Below are 18,191 nucleotides of genomic sequence, written 5' to 3'. Positions count from 1 at the left end.
CAGGGTTCAGCTCAAACCCGCAGGGGACTTCCAGGGTGCATTCTGGGTGACCCTCCCAGGAGGCCATGTGCCAGAGTGGGTGGACGCCATGGGAGCCCGACACCCAGCTCTGGGGCTCTGAGAGCCAGAGGCAACCAGGGCAGAAGATGGTCGGAGTCCAGGAGGCAGGGAGCAGGGTATGGAGAAGACCAAGCTTGGCCTTTCACCTCCAAGGCAGCCTCTGCCCTCTCCCAGCCCACAGGCTCCCGCACATCTGAGCTATCCAGCTCCTAACTACCCTCCTCCCCTCCACAGAACACCACTGCCACCATGTCTGACGAGGAAGTGTGAGTAGTACCACCGCCTACAGAGCCCTCCCGGCGACGGGCAGCTCCGGCTGACCGGGGTGGCCGGGCTGGGGGCCGGCTGGCAGCACCAAAGCCACTTTTCTCTCCCTCTCTCTCTCTCCCTCCCTTTCTCTCAACGACAGTGAACAGGGTGAAGGTGAGTGCCATTGCTATGTTCTGTCTTTCCTTCTGCCTCTGGGAGGGACCATGGTTGTAGTAGACGGAGAGCCCCCAGGAAGCCCTGACCCAGAGGTCCCAGACCAGTCAGGGGGTGCGCTTTGGAGCCACCCACCCCTCTCCAAATGACCTTGTGGCCTAATATCCCCCGTGCCAGCCTGTGCTGTGGTGTGGGTAGTGTGGCTCCCAGGACCCAATGGGCCTCTGACGTCTGTCACCCCCCACAGCCACAAGAGGATAATGGGATCAGGGGACACCCAAGGTTTCCTGGGGTTGAGTGGTTTCCTCCTCCAGGCCAGGCAGCCTCCTCTGAGCCGAGGCCCCCGGCCTCCGTCCCCAGCCAGCAAAGGTGCTGGGCTGCCCAGGGACGGGGCGTCTCGGCCCTCACCCTCCGTGCTGTCTAACAAGGCTCCTGTCTTCTGTTCTATCCCAATGCAGAGCAGTACGAAGAGGAAGGTAACTGGCGGCCCTGGTGGCCCCTAGCCTCCCCCCACAGGCCCCCTCTGCTTGGTGAAGGCCTGTTCTGAGGGTCCTCCCTGAGATGTCCATCAACTGCTCCTCTTCCTCGTCGTTAATTCAGCATTAACTGTCACCATTCCTCATTAACTTAGCTCATGATTAATAAAGTAACCATTCGATTAATGATCAATGACTTGATCATTAATTGAATCTCATTAACTTCCCATCCCAGCCACGGGTTAGAGGATCCTCATTAATCCTTCATGAATGCCTGGTGGTCATTGTGAGCGTGCCGTGTGCCGTTGGTGGGCGGGCATTAAACACCTCACTCATTAATACCAAGGGCCTTGGTCTGCACACTTTGCTCTCGTCTCTGCCTCTCAGGGCCCCTCAGAGTCTCTCTCCATCTCTGCCCCCTTTTCCCTGTGTCTGTCTCTCGGTCCCACCCTCTTTTCTGTCTCTGTCTCTGTCTTTTCCTCCCTGTCTCCCTCCCTCTCTCTCTGTTTCTACCTCTCTGTCTTCCTTTCCCCCGGTCTCTTGTTCCTGTCCCTCTGGGCCTGGGTCTCTGACTCTCGATCACTCCGTGCTCCACCGCTCCACTGCTCTACTTTGGGCTCGGAGGCTCCTTCCTGTGTCGGGCGTGGGGGGCGTGGGCAGCGCACCTGAGAGCCGTGCGGCGCGGTGCGGCGCGGTGCGGTTTACCAGACCTGCAGCGCGGCTCGCTCCTGGCGCGAGTTCCGACCCACCAGGGCTGTGGGTCCTGTGAAGGAAATGTCTGGAAACACTTGCTGCCCTCAGGACAGCGGGCAGAGCCCTTCTTTTCTGTGGCTTCTGAGAGAGAAGCGTGCACTCCCAAAGAATGGCCGGGAAGGTCTGGTTTCCTCGCAGCCCCCCCACCCCCCCACCCCGGGGCCTCGGTGGCACAGGGTCCCGTCACCACACACTGGCTTTGCTCAGGGCCTCACTTCTGTCCCTCACAGAGCAGGCCACAGCGACACCTCCTTCCTACCACCCCCCCACACACCATGCACCCATGTGGTGCTGGGTGGCCGACTGTCTTGGGCATTTCTTGCACGTGATGCCTGCTGCCATCAGGAACATGGGACCGGCCACTCTCCCTGCCAGGCCCGGGCGGCCCTGCCTGTCCCCAGGGGCCAGCCTCGTGTCCACCACTGCGCTCTCCCCTCTAACAGAGGTCCTTGTTCTTTCTCTCTTTCTCTCCCGCCTGCCTCCTCCGCTGCCGGCTTGTCCTACCCCCAGAAGAAGCTCAGGAGGAAGGTAAGCGGGTGCAGGACCCGAGCCCCCATCCCTCCCAGCCTTCCTGCCCGCACTGGGCCTGGCTCCCCTTGGCCACCCCTTCCTGGGGTTATGACCCCGGCCTCTGCCTCTAAGGATTCGTGTGTGCTCCTGTCTAACCCTGTCCTCTCCCCTTCCCGCCCCGCACTCTCCGGCCGCAGAAGTCCAGGAGGAAGGTACGCACATACTGGACTTCTTGTCCCCATGTGGGGCCCGGGTCTGGCTGGGGCCGGCAGGGTGGGGAGGGGAGGGGTGCACCGGGGCGCCAGCCAGCGGGGGGCCTCACATGTGGCCCCACGTAACCCACTAACCTAGCCCCACGCGTGACCAGGAAGGTCCTGGCACCCCAGGAATCCCATGGGCAGCACAGCCAGGGCCCCCCCACCCCAAGTCCCTGAGTTCTGGAGCCTGGCACGGGCTGAGACCCCACCGTGCAGGCTGACCTCCCGGTTAGGCCAGGACCCCGGGCTGGGTGTCAGGATGGCTCGGGACACAGGGGAGAGGCAGCGGGAGGCAGAGGCCTGCGGCCTGGGGCCAGGAGAGGCCCCAGCCCTCCGGTCAGCGCCCACCACTGACCCAGCAGCATCCCCCATCCCGTCCTCAGCAGGGGTCTGCCCCACTCCCCAGAGGCCCCAGTCCAAAGGGACGCAAAGGAGGGCCTTCTCCAGTCCGTGGGATGGCAGGAAATGGGGTGTCTCCCTGGGCTTCAACCTTCTTTGGGGGCCTCTGGCGCCGCCTGACCAGGCTGTACCCCTAGACAGGAGCCTCCCAGTCCCAGCCTCGGTTTCCCCCTCTGTGAGGCAGCAGGGGTGGGAGGGGGGGCGTGGGCTCAGGTCTCAGAGCCACTCCTACTCCCAGGTCTGAGGGGCCGTGGATCTGGGGCACAGGCCGGGAGGGGGAGGCGACCACACCCCCAGCTAACTCCCACCCTGTCTTGCTGGCTTCCCGCACGTGCCCCACCCCTCGGCCTCGAGTGGTGACGGGCCGTGTCCTTTCTCCTCTGACCTCTGACCTCTGACCCGCGGCTTTGCCTCTTGTTCCATGGCCCTCCTTAGCCCCTGAGACTCATGAACCAGGTATGTGACACGGCTTTGGAGCCTCGTGGCACGGAGGGCCATGTGTGGTGGGGTGTAGGAGCAGGGCCAAGAAGGAACAAGACGGGCCATGTAACCCACTCACACTTGGTTCTGCTGTGCTCCCGCTGCCCCTCCCCTCCCCCCCCCCACCTGCCTCCACTCACCAGTTCTCTCTCCTCCCTCCCTCTCCCCCACCGGCTGCTGCTCACAGAGGAAGTCCAGGAAGGTAGGCCACCCACCCCCAACAGCCACACTAGACCCCCTCATCCTCTTCCTCCTGACGCTCACAACCCAGTCCTGGCCCCTGGGCTGGCCGCACTGGCCTCGTTTGCCCAGGTGGAACCGAGTAGACTGGGGCAGGTTTCAGTGCCCCAGGAGGCAGGGGAAGGTGGAAGGTGTGCAGAGCAGGCCTAGGGAAGACCAAGCCCTCTGGGTCCACCGGGGCAGGGTGGAGGGGAGCAGACAGAGGAGGAGGGGCGGGGCGGGGCTGGGGGTGGCCTCCACCCTGCCCCCTGCCGCAGAGAACAAGCCGGGGGAGGGGGAGGAAGGAGGGGCAAGGCTGAAGGGAGGTGGAGGAGCAAGCGGGGTGAAGCGGAAAAGAAAGTCGGGCTGAGGCCCGAGGTGGGGATGCTGGGGACCCGGAACAGCCGGGGGCCATGCGTGCAAAAGAGCAATCAGTCAGCTCCCAGCATCCCACCCATGGCCTGCACCCAAGCCAGGCACACCCAGCAGGCTCCCAGGGAACCGGGGGCCTACCTGCCCCACAGCGGGGCTGGGAGCCACAGATCCTAGGCCGAGGCCCAAGCAGGGTGGAGGGAAGCGCCTCAGCCCCCATTCACACACTTCCATGGAACTGCAGGGCCTGGCCCCTCCAGGGTGCCCTCCAGGGTGCCCCCCAGGGTCCCCGGGTCCCCCAGGAGAGGGGCTGGGTCGGACTGTCAGCTCACACAAGACGGTGGTGGCCAGAAGCCCACCTATAGGGGCCTTAGGGCACCTGGGGCCAGCACTGAGGTCAGCAGATGGACAGATGGACAGACAGGAGAGCAGGGTTGCACGGAAGCTTTGCTGCTTAGCCATGCACTGCCCCTGCTGCGTTCAGCTTCTTCCTCAGGACCCTGCGGCCAGGTTCCCCCCCACCAGACCTGGACAGGGGGGCCTTGCCGTCCCTCAGCACCCCCCCCCCCAGCCCTTCACAGGACTCGACTCCCAACACCTGCACAGCTCCATACACGCTCTCGGACTTACAGGAGGCTGGCATCAGGCTTGCCTTCAGAGCTGCATTGCCCAGCCATGGGGCTCTAGTTCCTAGATAACAGCGTGTTCCAGAAGCCCAGGAATAGAGATCCCAGACAGACCCTAGCCAAGTGCAAGTATCGGGAGAACTGGTAGGCTGGACCTTCACAGACAAGCTCAGACAAGGCCTGCTCATCACTAACCATGTGCAGAAGAAGATGCTGGCAGTCCAGATGTCCCCAACCAAGGCTCACTAGGCTGGGCAGGCAGGGCCAAGGGTGTCTCCCGGGGCTGACCCTGGGCCCAGAGCAGGAATGAAGGCTGGTGTGGGGCCTGGCCGTGGTCAAACCCCTCCCTGCTAGAAGGCCCCAAGGCTGGAGGCCACTGCTAGAGCCCACGTTGACACCTTTGAGATCCAGCGGGGCTCCTTGGGCAGAGTTGGTGTTAGAAAGCAAATATGCATCAGGATCCACACAGGAGCAGAGCACAGAGATGGCGCCGTCCCTGTGGCTTCTGTGAGGGTCTGGGGCTCAGGGCTCAGGGGGCAGGGCTGCGGGGTGTGCTCGGGCACAGGAGCTGTGCCCAGCCAGCTCCAGCCCCACAGTGTGACAGTCAGGACTGTGTGCACCCCCAAAGAGCAGCACTGTACGTGTAGCTGGAGGGCCTGACAGGGGTCCAGGCCTCTGGGCGGGCAGAGGTGCTGCCCGGCTGCCATCGGTGCCCCCCTCCCCGAGGGCTCTGTGCCTGCTGCTGCTCCGCGTGGCCGATGCTCCCGGCAGCCGCTCGCTTTTCTCTTGCATGTGTGCTTGTGCCTCCGCCATGAAGAAGCTGCTGAGGACGAGAGGGAGGAGGACGAGGAAGGTAAGGTCTTCCCGCTGCTCCCCGCTGCCCGCTGCAACCTTTGCAGGACACTGGCTCTGGCAGGCTCTGCCCACGGGAGGCAGAGAAGACCCACCCACCGGTGTCTGCATCACTATCTCCCTGTCCTCCCCCGTGCCTGTCCATCTGTCCATCTGTCCTCCTTCCTCCTTGGCCAGGGGCCTCGAGGCCCAGGCCCCACCGCTCTGCATGGCACCGGCCATGGAGCCTGAGCTTCTGCCCACACAAAGGTGGTCACTCAGTGGGGAGGACCCCAGAACAGCAGCCCCCAGCCCCCAGCCAACACCTTCCTCCAGCTCTCCACTGCCCCCTCCTCGCCTCCTGCCATCTTCTTTCCCTGGGGCCCCCAGGGCACACACTTCTTGCCACGATTTCTCCTTTCTTCCCTTCCTCCCCATGCTCTGGGCCTTTCTGGGACCCCTCGGACCTTGCACAGGCCTAGAACTGGGGGGCCAAGACCTCCTTCCTTTTGGAGGGGTGGTACGTGGGGAGGTGGGCTCAGCAGGAGAGGTGACTGGCCCTGCAGGTCAGCCTGAAGGACCCTGTCTTACCTGCTGTCTCTTCCCTCCTTTCCCCATGCTGGCCCTGTGGTGACCAGAGGAGAAGCCCAGGCCCAAGTGAGTACAGAGTCCCAGATGGGCTGGGTGGACCCGGGCGGTCAGGTACAGCGTCCAGGATGGGCTGGGTGGACACGGGCGGCCAGTGTGCAGGCATCGATCTTATTCTGGGGGAAAAGCCCAAGTGCACAGGACACTAGGGACCAAGGTTGCCTTTGGAATGCACAGGACGGTGGGAGAGAGCCTGTGCTGGCCATCCTATGTGCGGAAGGAAAAGGCTGTTGGGCCAAGGTGCAGAAGCGGCTGGGGAGACTGGGGGGCTGAGCTGCCCAGGGCACCGCAGCCCCAGCTCCCTTTGCCTCTTTAGACCACACCAGCCCAGCTGTGGCGGTGTGTGTTGGGGGGAGCTCACTCAGAGCCCCAGGTATGAAATGTAGGGTAGAAAATGAGAAGTGGAAATGTCTTACCCCAAACCCACGTTGGATGGGCTGTGTCCAAATCAGCCTGTGCCTGGGGGTGCTAGGCCCTCCGGGGTAGCTCCACTTGTGAGTCGTTCAGAACTCTTTTTATGGTTATTTAAAAATTTTGTTATTATACACAGGACAGAGGGCTGCAGTTCCCTCAGTCAGGTAGAGTGCATTTCTTTCTGGACAATGTCACCACTTCCCTCGCTCACTCTGTTTTTCCCTTCCATCCCCATTTTATGAGCTTTTTTAACCCAACTTTTCTTAGCTGCCTGGCACCGGGGCTTGTTCCCACACAGGCCTCTTCCCTGACTGCCCAGTCTCTCATCTGCACCTGGCTCAGACCGTGGGGGGGATTTCAGGGTGCAGGAGTGCACCCCCTTTGCTTGCTCCCACAAAGGAGAGCAAAGATAGGTTAGAGGTATGGCTGGCGTGTCCACATTCTCGTACTTTTATTTTCAGCAGTTTAAAATAAAGTAACGCAAGGGTCGTAAGATATTTTCTCATTTTAGGAAAACTGTTTGTGTTTTCATTATGAAAATAAAACACCTCATTAAAGAAAATTTGGAAAATACGTAAAAGTCAAATGAAGAGAGAAAAAAAAAGATCCATAATTCTCCCATCCACCCACCACCCACCCACTCGCCCACCCGCCCGCCCGCGTGTGGAAAGGAGCAGAAAGAAATCAAAGTCGTTATTTCTTCCTACTCTTTTTCCACGACAAGGGCTCGGGAAAAAAAGACCTCAACTCTGCTGGTTTTCAAACATGAGACTGTCTATACAGCCTTGAATTTTGCTTTCTTTGAAAAAAAATTAGCACTATTCATAAGTATTTTTCCATGTTTTTACATAGTCTTCTTAAATATTTTGAATGGCCACATAATATTCCGTCAATTGAGCAAACCATACTGTTCCTAACCACTCCTCTATTGCAGGCTTTCCCCCAATATTTTACTATCATAAATAACGGCGGTGAAGCATTTTCCATCTTTGGGGCTATTTCCCTAGGCCCCATTCCCAGAACTGGAATTACTGGGTCAAAGAGCGTGAATGTTCTTAAGACTTTGACATTTATTGCCAAATTGCTTTCCACAAGGGCCTGGCCAAGGAGGCCTCCTATGTGGGCTGTGCCCCACACCCTCTACCCAGAGACAGAAACGTGCTTTTTCCTCCCCGCCATTGATGGATGGCGAACAGCACCTTGTTTTCCTTTGCATTCCTGGGATGGTACGAGGGCCAGTCATCCCCGTGCTGGTGAACTGCTTGTCTTTCTTCTCTGAGAACTGGCAGCCTATGCCTTTACTCATTTATCTTACGGCCGACATTTCTCGATGTTTTCTTAGTGATTCGTTTGCATAGGGTATAAGTCTTCTCTGTACTTGCTGAATATATATTTTTTTAAGTCTGGGTGGTTTTTTTTTTTCCGCCTGTGCTACAGTTTTTGCTTTTTTTTTTTTTTAACGTACATAAGTTTTTCATTTGTGCGGTGTCATCTGCACGTCTTTTCCTTGGAGGAGGCTCCAGAGCTCGGAGAACAGCCTTCCGCTCCAGGTTTTGATCGATATTCAGCCCCCCTTTCTTCTGTGTCTTGGTTTTGAAAGCCGTTCTTGTCGTAACTCTCTGCCCCATCTGGAATGGATTGTCGGGGGGAGGGGGTGGTACAGCCAGCACACTGGGGGCTTCTTTCCTCTTCACACTGCTCGCTGAGCCCCCTCTTCTCCTTCCTCTGGGCCTCCAGAAAGAAAGATGAAAGAGAGGCCAGAGACACGAGGAAGACCACAGTCAGTCCCGGCTACAGAGCCTCCCGACACCCACGGCCCCCACAGGGCCTGCGGTGGCATCCTGTCCTCCGAAGGGACCTGGCCATGCTTTGGGGGGTTGAGAAAAAACTTGGGGGTCCCCTCCCAGAGAGGCGGGATCTCAGAACCTTCTCTCAGGGGGTCAGGGCCCTCTTGGAATGTGGGCTATAAATCAGATAAGAACAAAGCCCAGGCAAATGTGCCATTAGGCAAGATGCCCTCTCCTGCCAGGTGCACAAGAATGAGGGCGGACCTGGGGCCAGGTCAGTGCAGGTTCACCCTCACCCCCCAACACACACACAGAGGCCCCAGCTCTACCTGCTCATAATCAACCTCTCTCCTCCTCAGACTGACGGCTCCTAAGATCCCAGAAGGGGAGAAAGTAGACTTCGATGTAAGTTTATGGGACCCAGATCAACACCCATCCCCTGTCCCCACCGCCTAGCTTGGTGGTCCAGGCAAGGTCTCAGAAGCACATCTCTTCCAGAGTCAGGGCTTCCTGATTCCAGGCCACTCTTCCAGAATTGATTCCTAGACTTGAAGAAACTCTTCCAAAGATAGTACCTTCTTCCCTTCCCATCCACCCATCCCTTCCTCCATCCTTCCATCCTTCCATCCATCCACCCATCCATCCATTTATCTATCTATCCATCCATCCATCCACACATCCATCTACCCATCCCCCCTCCCTCTCTCCATCCCTCCCTCCCTCTCTCCCTCCCTCCCTCCATCCATCCATCCACCCATCCATCCATCTATCTATCCATCCATCCATCCATCCACACATCCATCTACCCATCCCCCCTCCCTCTCTCCACCCCTCCCTCCCTCTCTCCCTCCCTCCCTCTCTCCCTCCCTCCCTCTCTCCCTCCCTCCCTCCATCCACCCATCCATCCATTTATCTATCTATCCATCCATCCATCCACACATCCATCTACCCATCCCCCCTCCCTCTCTCCATCCTTCCCTCCCTCTCTCCATCCCTCCCTCCATCCATCTATCCACCCATCCATCCATCTATCTATCCATCCATCCATCCATCCACACATCCATCTACCCATCCCCCCTCCCTCTCTCCATCCCTCCCTCCCTCCATCCATCCACCCATCCATCCATCTATCTATCCATCCATCCATCCATCCACACATCCATCTACCCATCCCTCGATCCATCCATCCACACATCTATCCATCCATTATTCCTTGCATGCCTGCATCCACCCACCCATTCATTCATCTATCCAGCCCATCTGTTAGCCACATACTCATTCATCCTTTCACTCACCCATCTGTTTATCCATCCATCCTTCCTTCCATCCTTCCAGTCACTCATCCATCCATCCACCATCCATTATTCCATGCATGTCTGCATCCATCTATCCAGTTACTCATCCACCATCCATTATTCCATGCATGTCCACATCCATTCACTCACTCACTCACTCATCCATCCATCCCATCTGTTATCCATACATGTACTCACCTAGCCATCTGTCCATCCATCCATCCATTATGCCATCCATTCATCCATCCACGCATCCATCCATCCATCTATTATCCACACATTTACCCATGCAGTTACTCATATGCATCCAATTTCTGTTTACTTGCTCATTCATCAACTCACTGAGCCACACTTCTACTGGTCACTTATTATCTATCTATCCACACAGACATCTCCAATCATCCATCTGTCCATCTCTCCAGCCATCCTCTACCAATAACCCAACCACTTATCTATCCACTCATCTGTTCACACACCTATCCACCCATCTATACAAAACATTTCACCTCCTGTTCGCCTACCCATCAACCCATTTGTACAATGAGTTCCTCTCACCAGTCTCTTCTTGGCCACACGGATGTAGACATCTCTGAGGATGGCAGAACCAAGTCTGAGCCAGCCTATCCCAGGCATGCCCCGTGGCTTCAAGGTTGGCCTGGGGATGGCCTTGCAAACAGCACAGGCACCATTCCTGCAATGGGGCTTGGGGGTCAGGTCATCATGAAACCAGGAGGGCAGCAGCCATTGAGGTGTTGCACGTCACGGTCATTATGATGATGACTAGAGGAAGAAGACTGAGGAGCGGAAGGTGCCCCTTGCTACATGGAGGGTCTGGTCTAGATAAGAGGGGTGGTACCTAAGAGCTCTCCCCATGCCCCCCTGCCCCCCGCCTCCCCAGGACATCCAAAAGAAGCGTCAGAACAAAGACCTCATGGAGCTCCAGGCCCTCATTGACAGCCATTTTGAGGCCAGGAAGAAGGAGGAGGAGGAGCTGATCGCGCTCAAAGAGAGGATTGTGAGTGCAGTTGTTCTGCGGGGCTGGGCATGGCGAGGTGGGGCATGGCAGAGCCCGTTCGACCTGCCTTTCGGCTGCAGGAGAAGCGCCGCGCAGAGAGGGCCGAGCAGCAGAGAATTCGTGCCGAGAAGGAGCGGGAACGCCAGAACAGACTGGCGGTGAGCAGTACCGCCCCGGCCGGGCCCTCCCGGGAGCCCGGAGCAAGGGGAGGGGACTCTGGCAATTCCTTCTCCTGGGGCCCCCAGCTCACCACCACTGATCAGAGGCATCGGCTAGGACTCCTTGCCCCACACCTCCCCTGCAAGCCAGCAGACCCTGACAGGCTGGAGCTTGCTCCCAAAGAACTTCCAAGTCTGGGGTGGGTTCTCCAAGTCTGCCCTAGAGGGCAGCCCTGGCCCAGCCCGCCCTGAGGATCTGGGGATGGCATCTCTGTAGGAAGAGAAGGCCAGGAGAGAGGAGGAGGATGCCAAGAGGAGAGCCGAGGATGACCTGAAGAAGAAGAAGGCCCTGTCCTCCATGGGAGCCAACTACAGCAGCTACCTGGCCAAGGTGAGGCCAGTGCTGAGAGCCCTGGGGCGGGTGTGGCTCTGGCCCAGGCTGGCGCAGGCCCCTTCTGAGACCAGGCCTTTCCACCCGGCCCTTCTTCAGGCTGACCAGAAGAGAGGCAAGAAGCAGACAGCCAGGGAGATGAAGAAGAAGATTCTTGCCGAGAGACGCAAGCCACTCAACATCGACCATCTTAGTGACGACAAGCTGAGGTGGGGGAGGAGGACGGCCACTGGGAAGGCCCCAAGGCAGGACCAGGCCAGAGGGGGGGCGGCCGTTCTGCCCTGCCTGTGCGCTGTGCGCCACCCATGTCGCCCCGTCTCCACCTCTCAGGGACAAGGCAAAGGAGCTCTGGGATACTCTGTACCAACTTGAGACGGACAAGTTTGAGTTTGGGGAGAAGCTGAAACGCCAGAAGTATGATGTGAGTCCAGGCCCTGTCCCCCGCCGCGGGCCCCAGGGCTTCACCGCCCCCCACCCCCGCCGTGGCCCCGTTCCCCTTTGGATTCCCCGGGACCCAGGCCCACAGGCACATGGTTTGCCTGCCCCGAGCCCCTCCGTCCAGATGCCAGTCTTCTCAGCACAGGCCGGGCCTGATCAGGGCCCTGCCTAGAGCTGGGAAGGAGGAGGCGGGATGAGTCTCCTCTGTGGGGGAGGTGGCCAGCGGGAGGGGGGGGATTTTGAACAATCTGAGGGCAACGCGGGGGCAGAAGGCAGACTTGGATGTAAGGCTCTGGGATGTAAGCCTCCGGGCTAGGTGGGGAGCTGGACACTGGCTCCCTTTGAGGGTTTGTGCCAGGGGACAAGGCCCAGGCCTGGGAGTGAATCACTCAGTGCCAGCACTGGCACGTGAACTTGGTCATCAAAGCCACCTTCAGCATCCGGGATGAGCTCAGGATGGAAGGGCATGTGGGGCTTCCCGCCCAGCTCCCTCAACCACCTAGCGGGTCCTGGCTCCCTGGGAGTTGGGACAGGTGACCTCCTGAGCCCAGCGTGCCTACCTCTCATGGAAGGAGCTCCAGCCCTTCCCTGGAGGCTGGCGCTGGCCCAGAGCTGGCTCCATCACCCTGGGCCTTGGGACCCTAGAGGGAGGCAGGACAGAAGACTGCTCACGTCAGGTCCCGGGGGCTCAGAGAGCAGCGCCCACGAGCCAGCTCACGGGCCTCGGCCGCCCGCCCAGCCCGGTAACCATCTTGGTCTTTCTAGATCATGACTGTCCGGGCCAGAGTGGAGATGCTGGCCAAGTTGTGAGTAGCCAGAGCCTGCCGTGGGCCAGGCTGGTGGGTGTGTTGAGTCAATGCCTCTCGCATGGCAAGAACCTGGTCGCGCAGGGCGCTGGTGGCAGGAGGTCGCTCTCCTGCCTGCCCGGAAGCAGGGGCTTCTCGGCTGGTCTGTCGCCCTCGCTGGCAGGTGAGCAAGAGCCTCACCTTCTCAGGTGGCTGAAAGCAGGAGGGTCAGGGCAGGCAGCCGCTGGGGAAGGGGGGTCTGCAAGGACTCACCTCCACCCTGCCCACGCCCTCACCCCCTCCTGCCACAAGCCCAAGGTAAGTGGCCAGCTCTGAGCTGCTGCTGTGTGGTGTAGCCAGTGAGTGAGACGTGAGCCCCGAGGCCTGGGACAGAGCCCACCAGGCCTCAGAAGGAGCCACCAGGACACAGTAAGGGAGCCGGCACAGGAAGGCGTGGACCCCCGGCCGGCACACCGGCGTGGCCCCGCACCCGGCCCCGCTGGGCTTCCTGGGCCCTGGCTTCACAGTAAGTTGCCTGTGTTGTTTACAGATCACCACCCTCAGGAGCCGCATTGACCAGGCCCAGAAGCAGTGAGTAGCTTGGCCGTTCTCGCTCTGCTCGGGACACACGTTCCCCTGGGGCCAGCCACCCTCCTCCCCACCCAGGCCAGGCGATGTGAGCCGGTCCTGAACCCGGGCCACTGGTGGCTGGCCCTGGACTGAGCAGTAACCAGACTAACCCAGCCAGGCCTTCAGCCGGCTTGCACAGGCCGCGCCCCTCGGGATGCCAGCCAGCTCCTCCCCCTCCTCTCCCACCAACCAGGTGTGGCTCACACCCGTGCACCCCCACCAAGTCCTGCGCAGGGTGGGCGGCGGGCAGGCAGCCGGGAAGCCCCATTGCGGCTGCCATGGACCCGGCGTGGCTGGCCAGTCCATTGCACGGCGCTTCACCCTCAGAAGCAGGCTGGGCTGGTGATTTGGAGGCCGGGGCAGCTCTGGGCATGAGAGCTGGCTCCTCGGGAGGGTCACCCCGGTGGATGCCGTGCCCCGGACCACGGGCCTGGGCTCCGAGTCCCGTCCTGGGGCTAGCTGCCGAGCCAGCCGGTGGTGTGGCGGCCTCTGGGAACGCCGGCTTCCCAGGACTCATCGTCCCTCTTCCCACTGCTTCCTCTCTGCTTCCCAACTTGAGACCCTCATCGGAGACAAGGGGGTTGATGACGGAGGCTCCCGCCGCCTCCCTGTGTCTGTGCTGTGGGTCAGGGGTCATTACAGGCTGGTTTGGCAAGTTGCCCAGTGTGCACGTGTGTGCACGTGTGTGTGCACACCTGTGAGGGTGCCCGGGAACACGGGTGAGCAGGCGCCGCCTCGGAGTCCAGTCCCACGGGCCTCCCCGCCCTCCCTGGCATCCAGCAGGGACGGGTGTGGCCAGCCTGCCTGGGTCTCTGGTGTGCAGGGCCTCAGACAATGGGGTGGCCCCAGCAGCCACCTTCAGACAGGGACCGTGGCTGTGGCCTTCCGGGACAGCTCCCCTACGGGGGAGGGGGGGGCTGTCTGCAGTGACCCTGGTGGGGCAGGCGGGTCCCTAGCTCGCCTCGCTTGCTCCTGTCCTAACCACACTAAGTGCTCACGCAGGCCTGACCGGCCAGCCACAGGTGAGTCAGCACTGCTTGGCCTGGAGTGAGTGTGAGCTGAGTGTGCAGGGGAGAGGGCTCGAGGGAGGAGGCCAGAGGCTCACCCTGCAGAGCCTGGGAAGCCAGGGCGGGAGGCTCCAGGGCCAGCCCGGGCCTGGAGGCCAGCCTCGGCCCCGGCTACACCAGACACCGAGACCTCAAGGGCAACTTGTTTCCCGCTTACAGCAGCAAGAAGGCCGGTGCCACGGCCAAGGGCAAAGTCGGCGGGCGCTGGAAGTAGAGGCGCCGGGAGGCTCCCCGTGGCAGAGACCCTCAGCCCCAACTGGCTCCGACACCGCGCGCCCCACCACCATGCGGCCCAGCCCCCGCGCTGCCTCTCCTCCCTGGGCTCAGAGGTGCTGTCGGGGGCACCACGGAGGCCACCCCCGTGTCTCTGCCCTCCCTGTCCTCACCCCCCGGGGTCTGTGAATAAAGTTACCAGGCTCCCCTTGGCTGGCCGTGTGCTGACCCGTGTATGGGGCTCTGGAGGGCTGGACGCACCCCTGGAAAGCCCACGGGACTGCTGGTCTGCTGCTCGTGACTGGGGCGGGTCCTGGGGGTGCTGGGCTCAGACTCTGCGGCCGCTGCTCCCAACCAGCCCCTCACCCCCATCCTGGGAGGCCCCACCACCAGCCTGGGCTGGCCCCAAGGCCCCCTCAGGACAGACACACTGGGCCTCGGCAGGGAGGGTCAGGGCTGGCCATGGAAGCCATGCAGCACCCCAAAAGGTGAAGGCAGGCAGATCCTGCTCCCAGGGGGCTCCTGAGCCCCCTGTCTGGCACCAGGCACAGGCTGGGGAGGGAGGGCAGGGCAGACCACGAGAGCGCCGGCTCCACACAGACCATTTTTCTACATCGTACAAGCACCAGCACACGGCTGTGCAATGAGTTTGAAAGTCATGACCAAATAGAATTATGGAAAATATAAATCATGAAAATTGGATCAAGACCCAGAGCCTAGCACAGGAAGGCACTCGGGGGGGGGGGGGGGGGGAAGGTGAGTGTGGAGACGCTTCTCCTGAAGGCTCGGAGAGGGCTTCGGGCTGTGAGGGCCCTGAGCAGGCCAGAGTGACCGGCCTTCATTACCGGGTTGTGGAGGGACCTCGGGGACAAAATGGAATGAGCAGAACCCCCCACATGCATAGGCATACCCAATACACAGAGCGATGTACCCCGTGTGCACCCCAGGACACAGAGCGATGTACCCCGTGTGCACCCCAGGACACTCACACTTATGAGCAAGCTGTTGAGGAACACATTCCCGGTGACACTGTCAAAGTCCTGCAGGAGAAGCTTTCTGCAGGGCTTGGGAGCAGGAGTGGGCCCCGTGGGGAGACCCCCGTGGAGAGACACTGCAGGTGGAGAGGCAGCCAGGGAGCAGGGGCTGGACCGTGACTGAGAGGAGAGGCAGAAGGCGGCTGGAGGGAGACACCCCCGGAGCAGACCAGGGCGGGGGGGGGGGGGGGGACGGGACGGGTATTCGGTGAGGGTCCCACCAGCCGGACAGCCTGGACGGCTCTTTGCGAGAACTGCTTTGCATCACGTGAGCCCTGGGGAGCTCGAGAGTGAAGTACGGCCAAACAGAGAATCTCTGTCTGCACCCTGTCTCTCACACGTGTGCACATACACATGTGTGCACACACACGCACACACACACCCTTGGACCCTCCCACGTATAAAATGCTAAGTGTGCCCACGGACACTTTTTCCCCAAGTGTGCAAAGGTGGAAGCCATCACAACAGTGCATGTGAGACCATTGGTCCGCTTGGCCCATCTCTGGGACTCCTAGCCTTAATCCAAAAGGCAGCTGAACACAGCACTGCCTGTTCTGTGGACAGGCCTGTGTCCCAGCAGGGAGGGAGGGAGCAGGTCGGGCTCACAATGGTGGAGCAGATGGGTGGAGGTGGAGGACGGGGAGCTGCAAGCAAACCAGAATGCACACGGAGAGGAATGCAGGTGAAGGCCCACCTCAGACTCCAACCCAAAGCAAATCCCAACAAAGCCGGGACCACTGGACATCCATCCCAGCCAGGGGCTGGCGTGGAGGCCCAGCCCACAGGCAGCCGGGGGCGACTGTTTTAACATATGTTTAGAAATATAAAAACACACTGAATAGCTTTGGGTCCAAAAGGAAGTCATCGAGGAAGGCAGGAAGCACTTAGGGACTTCTGATAACGGGTCACGGGGCCCAGGACCGGGACAAGGCACGGCACCTTTGGGAGCCTCCGCTGACACCAGGAAAGGGAAAGACGTCTCCAACTTTACTGCGTTTCACATAAAATTCAAAAAAGCAACAACTGAAAACAACAACAAGAGACCAGAAACAGAGAAGCACAGAGATAATAAGAAACAGGAAAGATGGTAATAACATAAAAATCCAAGATGAATAGAGATCAGGAGAGTAAAAAGGAAATGGTTCTTGGAAAAGAGCAGAAGAATAAATAGTCCAACATCTGACATGACAATTAAGTCGACCTGGGAGAAGACACAGACGTTGCTAGGACGAGGCTCCATTTGTACTAAAAGAACACGTTTATAAACAACCTTATGGCGATATATTTGAAAACGGGATAAAACAGCCAATTCCCAGGAGAAATATAACTCACAGAATCGGCTCAAGGTCAAGTGCAAACCGTGAATAGACTGATTCATTTTAAAGACGTTGAACCAGTGGTTAAATCATTCTCACCAAAAACCACTGTGAGTTTTTTTTAAGTTACATCATGGCCAAGACCAAGGGCTCTCTGTGTAAGGAAAGACAGTTTTACATCAGAAAAATGAATGATGTAGTGTTGTATGTTCGTAACACATAAAGACTTTAAAGGCTACAGAAAAAGAAAAAGAAAAAGAAATTGAGGGCCGGAGGTGTTGCTCAGGGGTGGAGGGTAGGAATGAGGTCTGGTCTGGAAGGCTCCTACTTCAAACTGACCAGGTGTCCCCTCCAGAGCTTTGAAATAAGAAAAAGGATTTTCTTTGACAGAGGTTCTGGTAGGGAAGGCAAAAGAAAAATCACCCCCTTCATCACAGTACGGTTATTTCCCGGGAAACCAGGGGCACTGGCAGTTCTGAGCTAGGATGGAGTGGGTTCGGCTGCCAGGGGCACAAGTTACAGACACGGGATTTCTCCTGAGGTGCTGGGGACATGTGGCTGCTTAAAGACCTGCTGCAGACCCCAGCGGCCGGGCAGGAGCTTTGAGGCCAGGCTGGGCTGTGGAGACTGAGGTCCAGATACTCAGTTTCAGACATGAAGGGAAGGAAAGAAGGAAGGGAAGAAAAGCAAGGCGGGGGGGAGAGGAAACAAGAAAAAAAATCACAATTAAAATGTAAAGACGTAAGGGAGAAAACCGTGGAAGGGGGAAAACAGGAGCCACATGCATTCTATTGAGAATGGAGCCAGCACAACTCCAAACACGGTGGTTAGACCCCAGGCCCAAAGTCCAAGAGTCCCGTGGCAAGCCAAATAAGGAGATGTGGTGGAGGGAAGAGAAAAGAGGCGTGAGGGCAGACACGGGGCACCCGTCTTCAGGGGACAAACACTGGCCTGGGGTTAAAGAGGACGTGATTGGGAACACACAGTTCAAACAGCCCCCAGTGGAGTCAGGAGGCTGCCTTGGATGACCATTATCTCTGTCTTGGCCCTCCGAGGGCTTCCCGGGCGTTTTTATCAGTTCAGCATTGGGACAGAGCGGGATGAGTTGCCTCGCGGGTGATCTTTGGAGTTCTTTGGCTGTTTTTTTGAAGATGATAAGAAGAAGCCATGCCTGCGTGAGGGGCTGTTTGCCTTCCACACACACGATGTTTATCAGCAAATCTTCTCTTTCTGGAGCCCAAGAGGATTGCAAAATGATTGCCGGAGATAAGAGTTCAGATCAAAGGGCACAGGCACAGAGTTGAGGAGCTTTTCGTGAATTCACAAGGCCCAGCTTCTCAGACCCTCACAGGGTACAATCAATATGATTCCTAATATGGGAAAGACAGACAGACCATAGCATGGCAGCAGGAATAGAGCCACCAGGAGACAGGCCCTGTGATGAGGAGAGTAGGGAGGAAAAGTAGGACCTCACGGGCAGGCTGACTGAGGATGTGTTGAGCAGCAGGGACCCCTGAGGGGCAGCTCTGTGGCATGGCCCATTGCCAGTGTAGACCCAGCAGGGAGGGTCTCACAATGGGGGGAAGTGGGTTCT

At 59.0% G+C, this 18,191-nt stretch overlaps 1 protein-coding gene and 1 long non-coding RNA gene across 2 annotated transcripts; both read left to right on the top strand.

The window, feature by feature from the left end:
• Positions 1-89: 89 nt before the first annotated feature.
• LOC122102053 lies at positions 90-483 on the top strand. The gene is made up of 3 exons (XR_006146453.1): positions 90-176; positions 295-326; positions 470-483. It is a non-coding gene; the product is annotated as an uncharacterized LOC122102053 (long non-coding RNA).
• Positions 484-6,050: 5,567 nt separating this feature from the next.
• On the top strand, positions 6,051-14,302 carry Tnnt3 (troponin T3, fast skeletal type). Its single transcript, XM_042672574.1, has 9 exons — positions 6,051-6,063; positions 8,615-8,660; positions 10,449-10,565; positions 10,646-10,723; positions 11,001-11,114; positions 11,214-11,323; positions 11,445-11,535; positions 12,888-12,928; positions 14,194-14,302. The coding sequence occupies exons 3-9, from the start codon at positions 10,482-10,484 to the stop codon at positions 14,246-14,248; spliced, it is 573 nt and encodes a 190-aa protein (XP_042528508.1). The 5' UTR covers positions 6,051-6,063; positions 8,615-8,660; positions 10,449-10,481; the 3' UTR covers positions 14,249-14,302.
• The last annotated feature ends 3,889 nt before the right edge of the window (positions 14,303-18,191 follow it).

Source organism: Dipodomys spectabilis, unplaced genomic scaffold (assembly GCF_019054845.1).
Source record: "Dipodomys spectabilis isolate Male_0828 unplaced genomic scaffold, ASM1905484v1 ptg000728l, whole genome shotgun sequence".
NCBI lineage: Eukaryota > Metazoa > Chordata > Mammalia > Rodentia > Heteromyidae > Dipodomys > Dipodomys spectabilis.
Note: the sequence above shows the minus strand (reverse complement) of the source record. Positions and strands in the feature narration are given on the sequence as shown.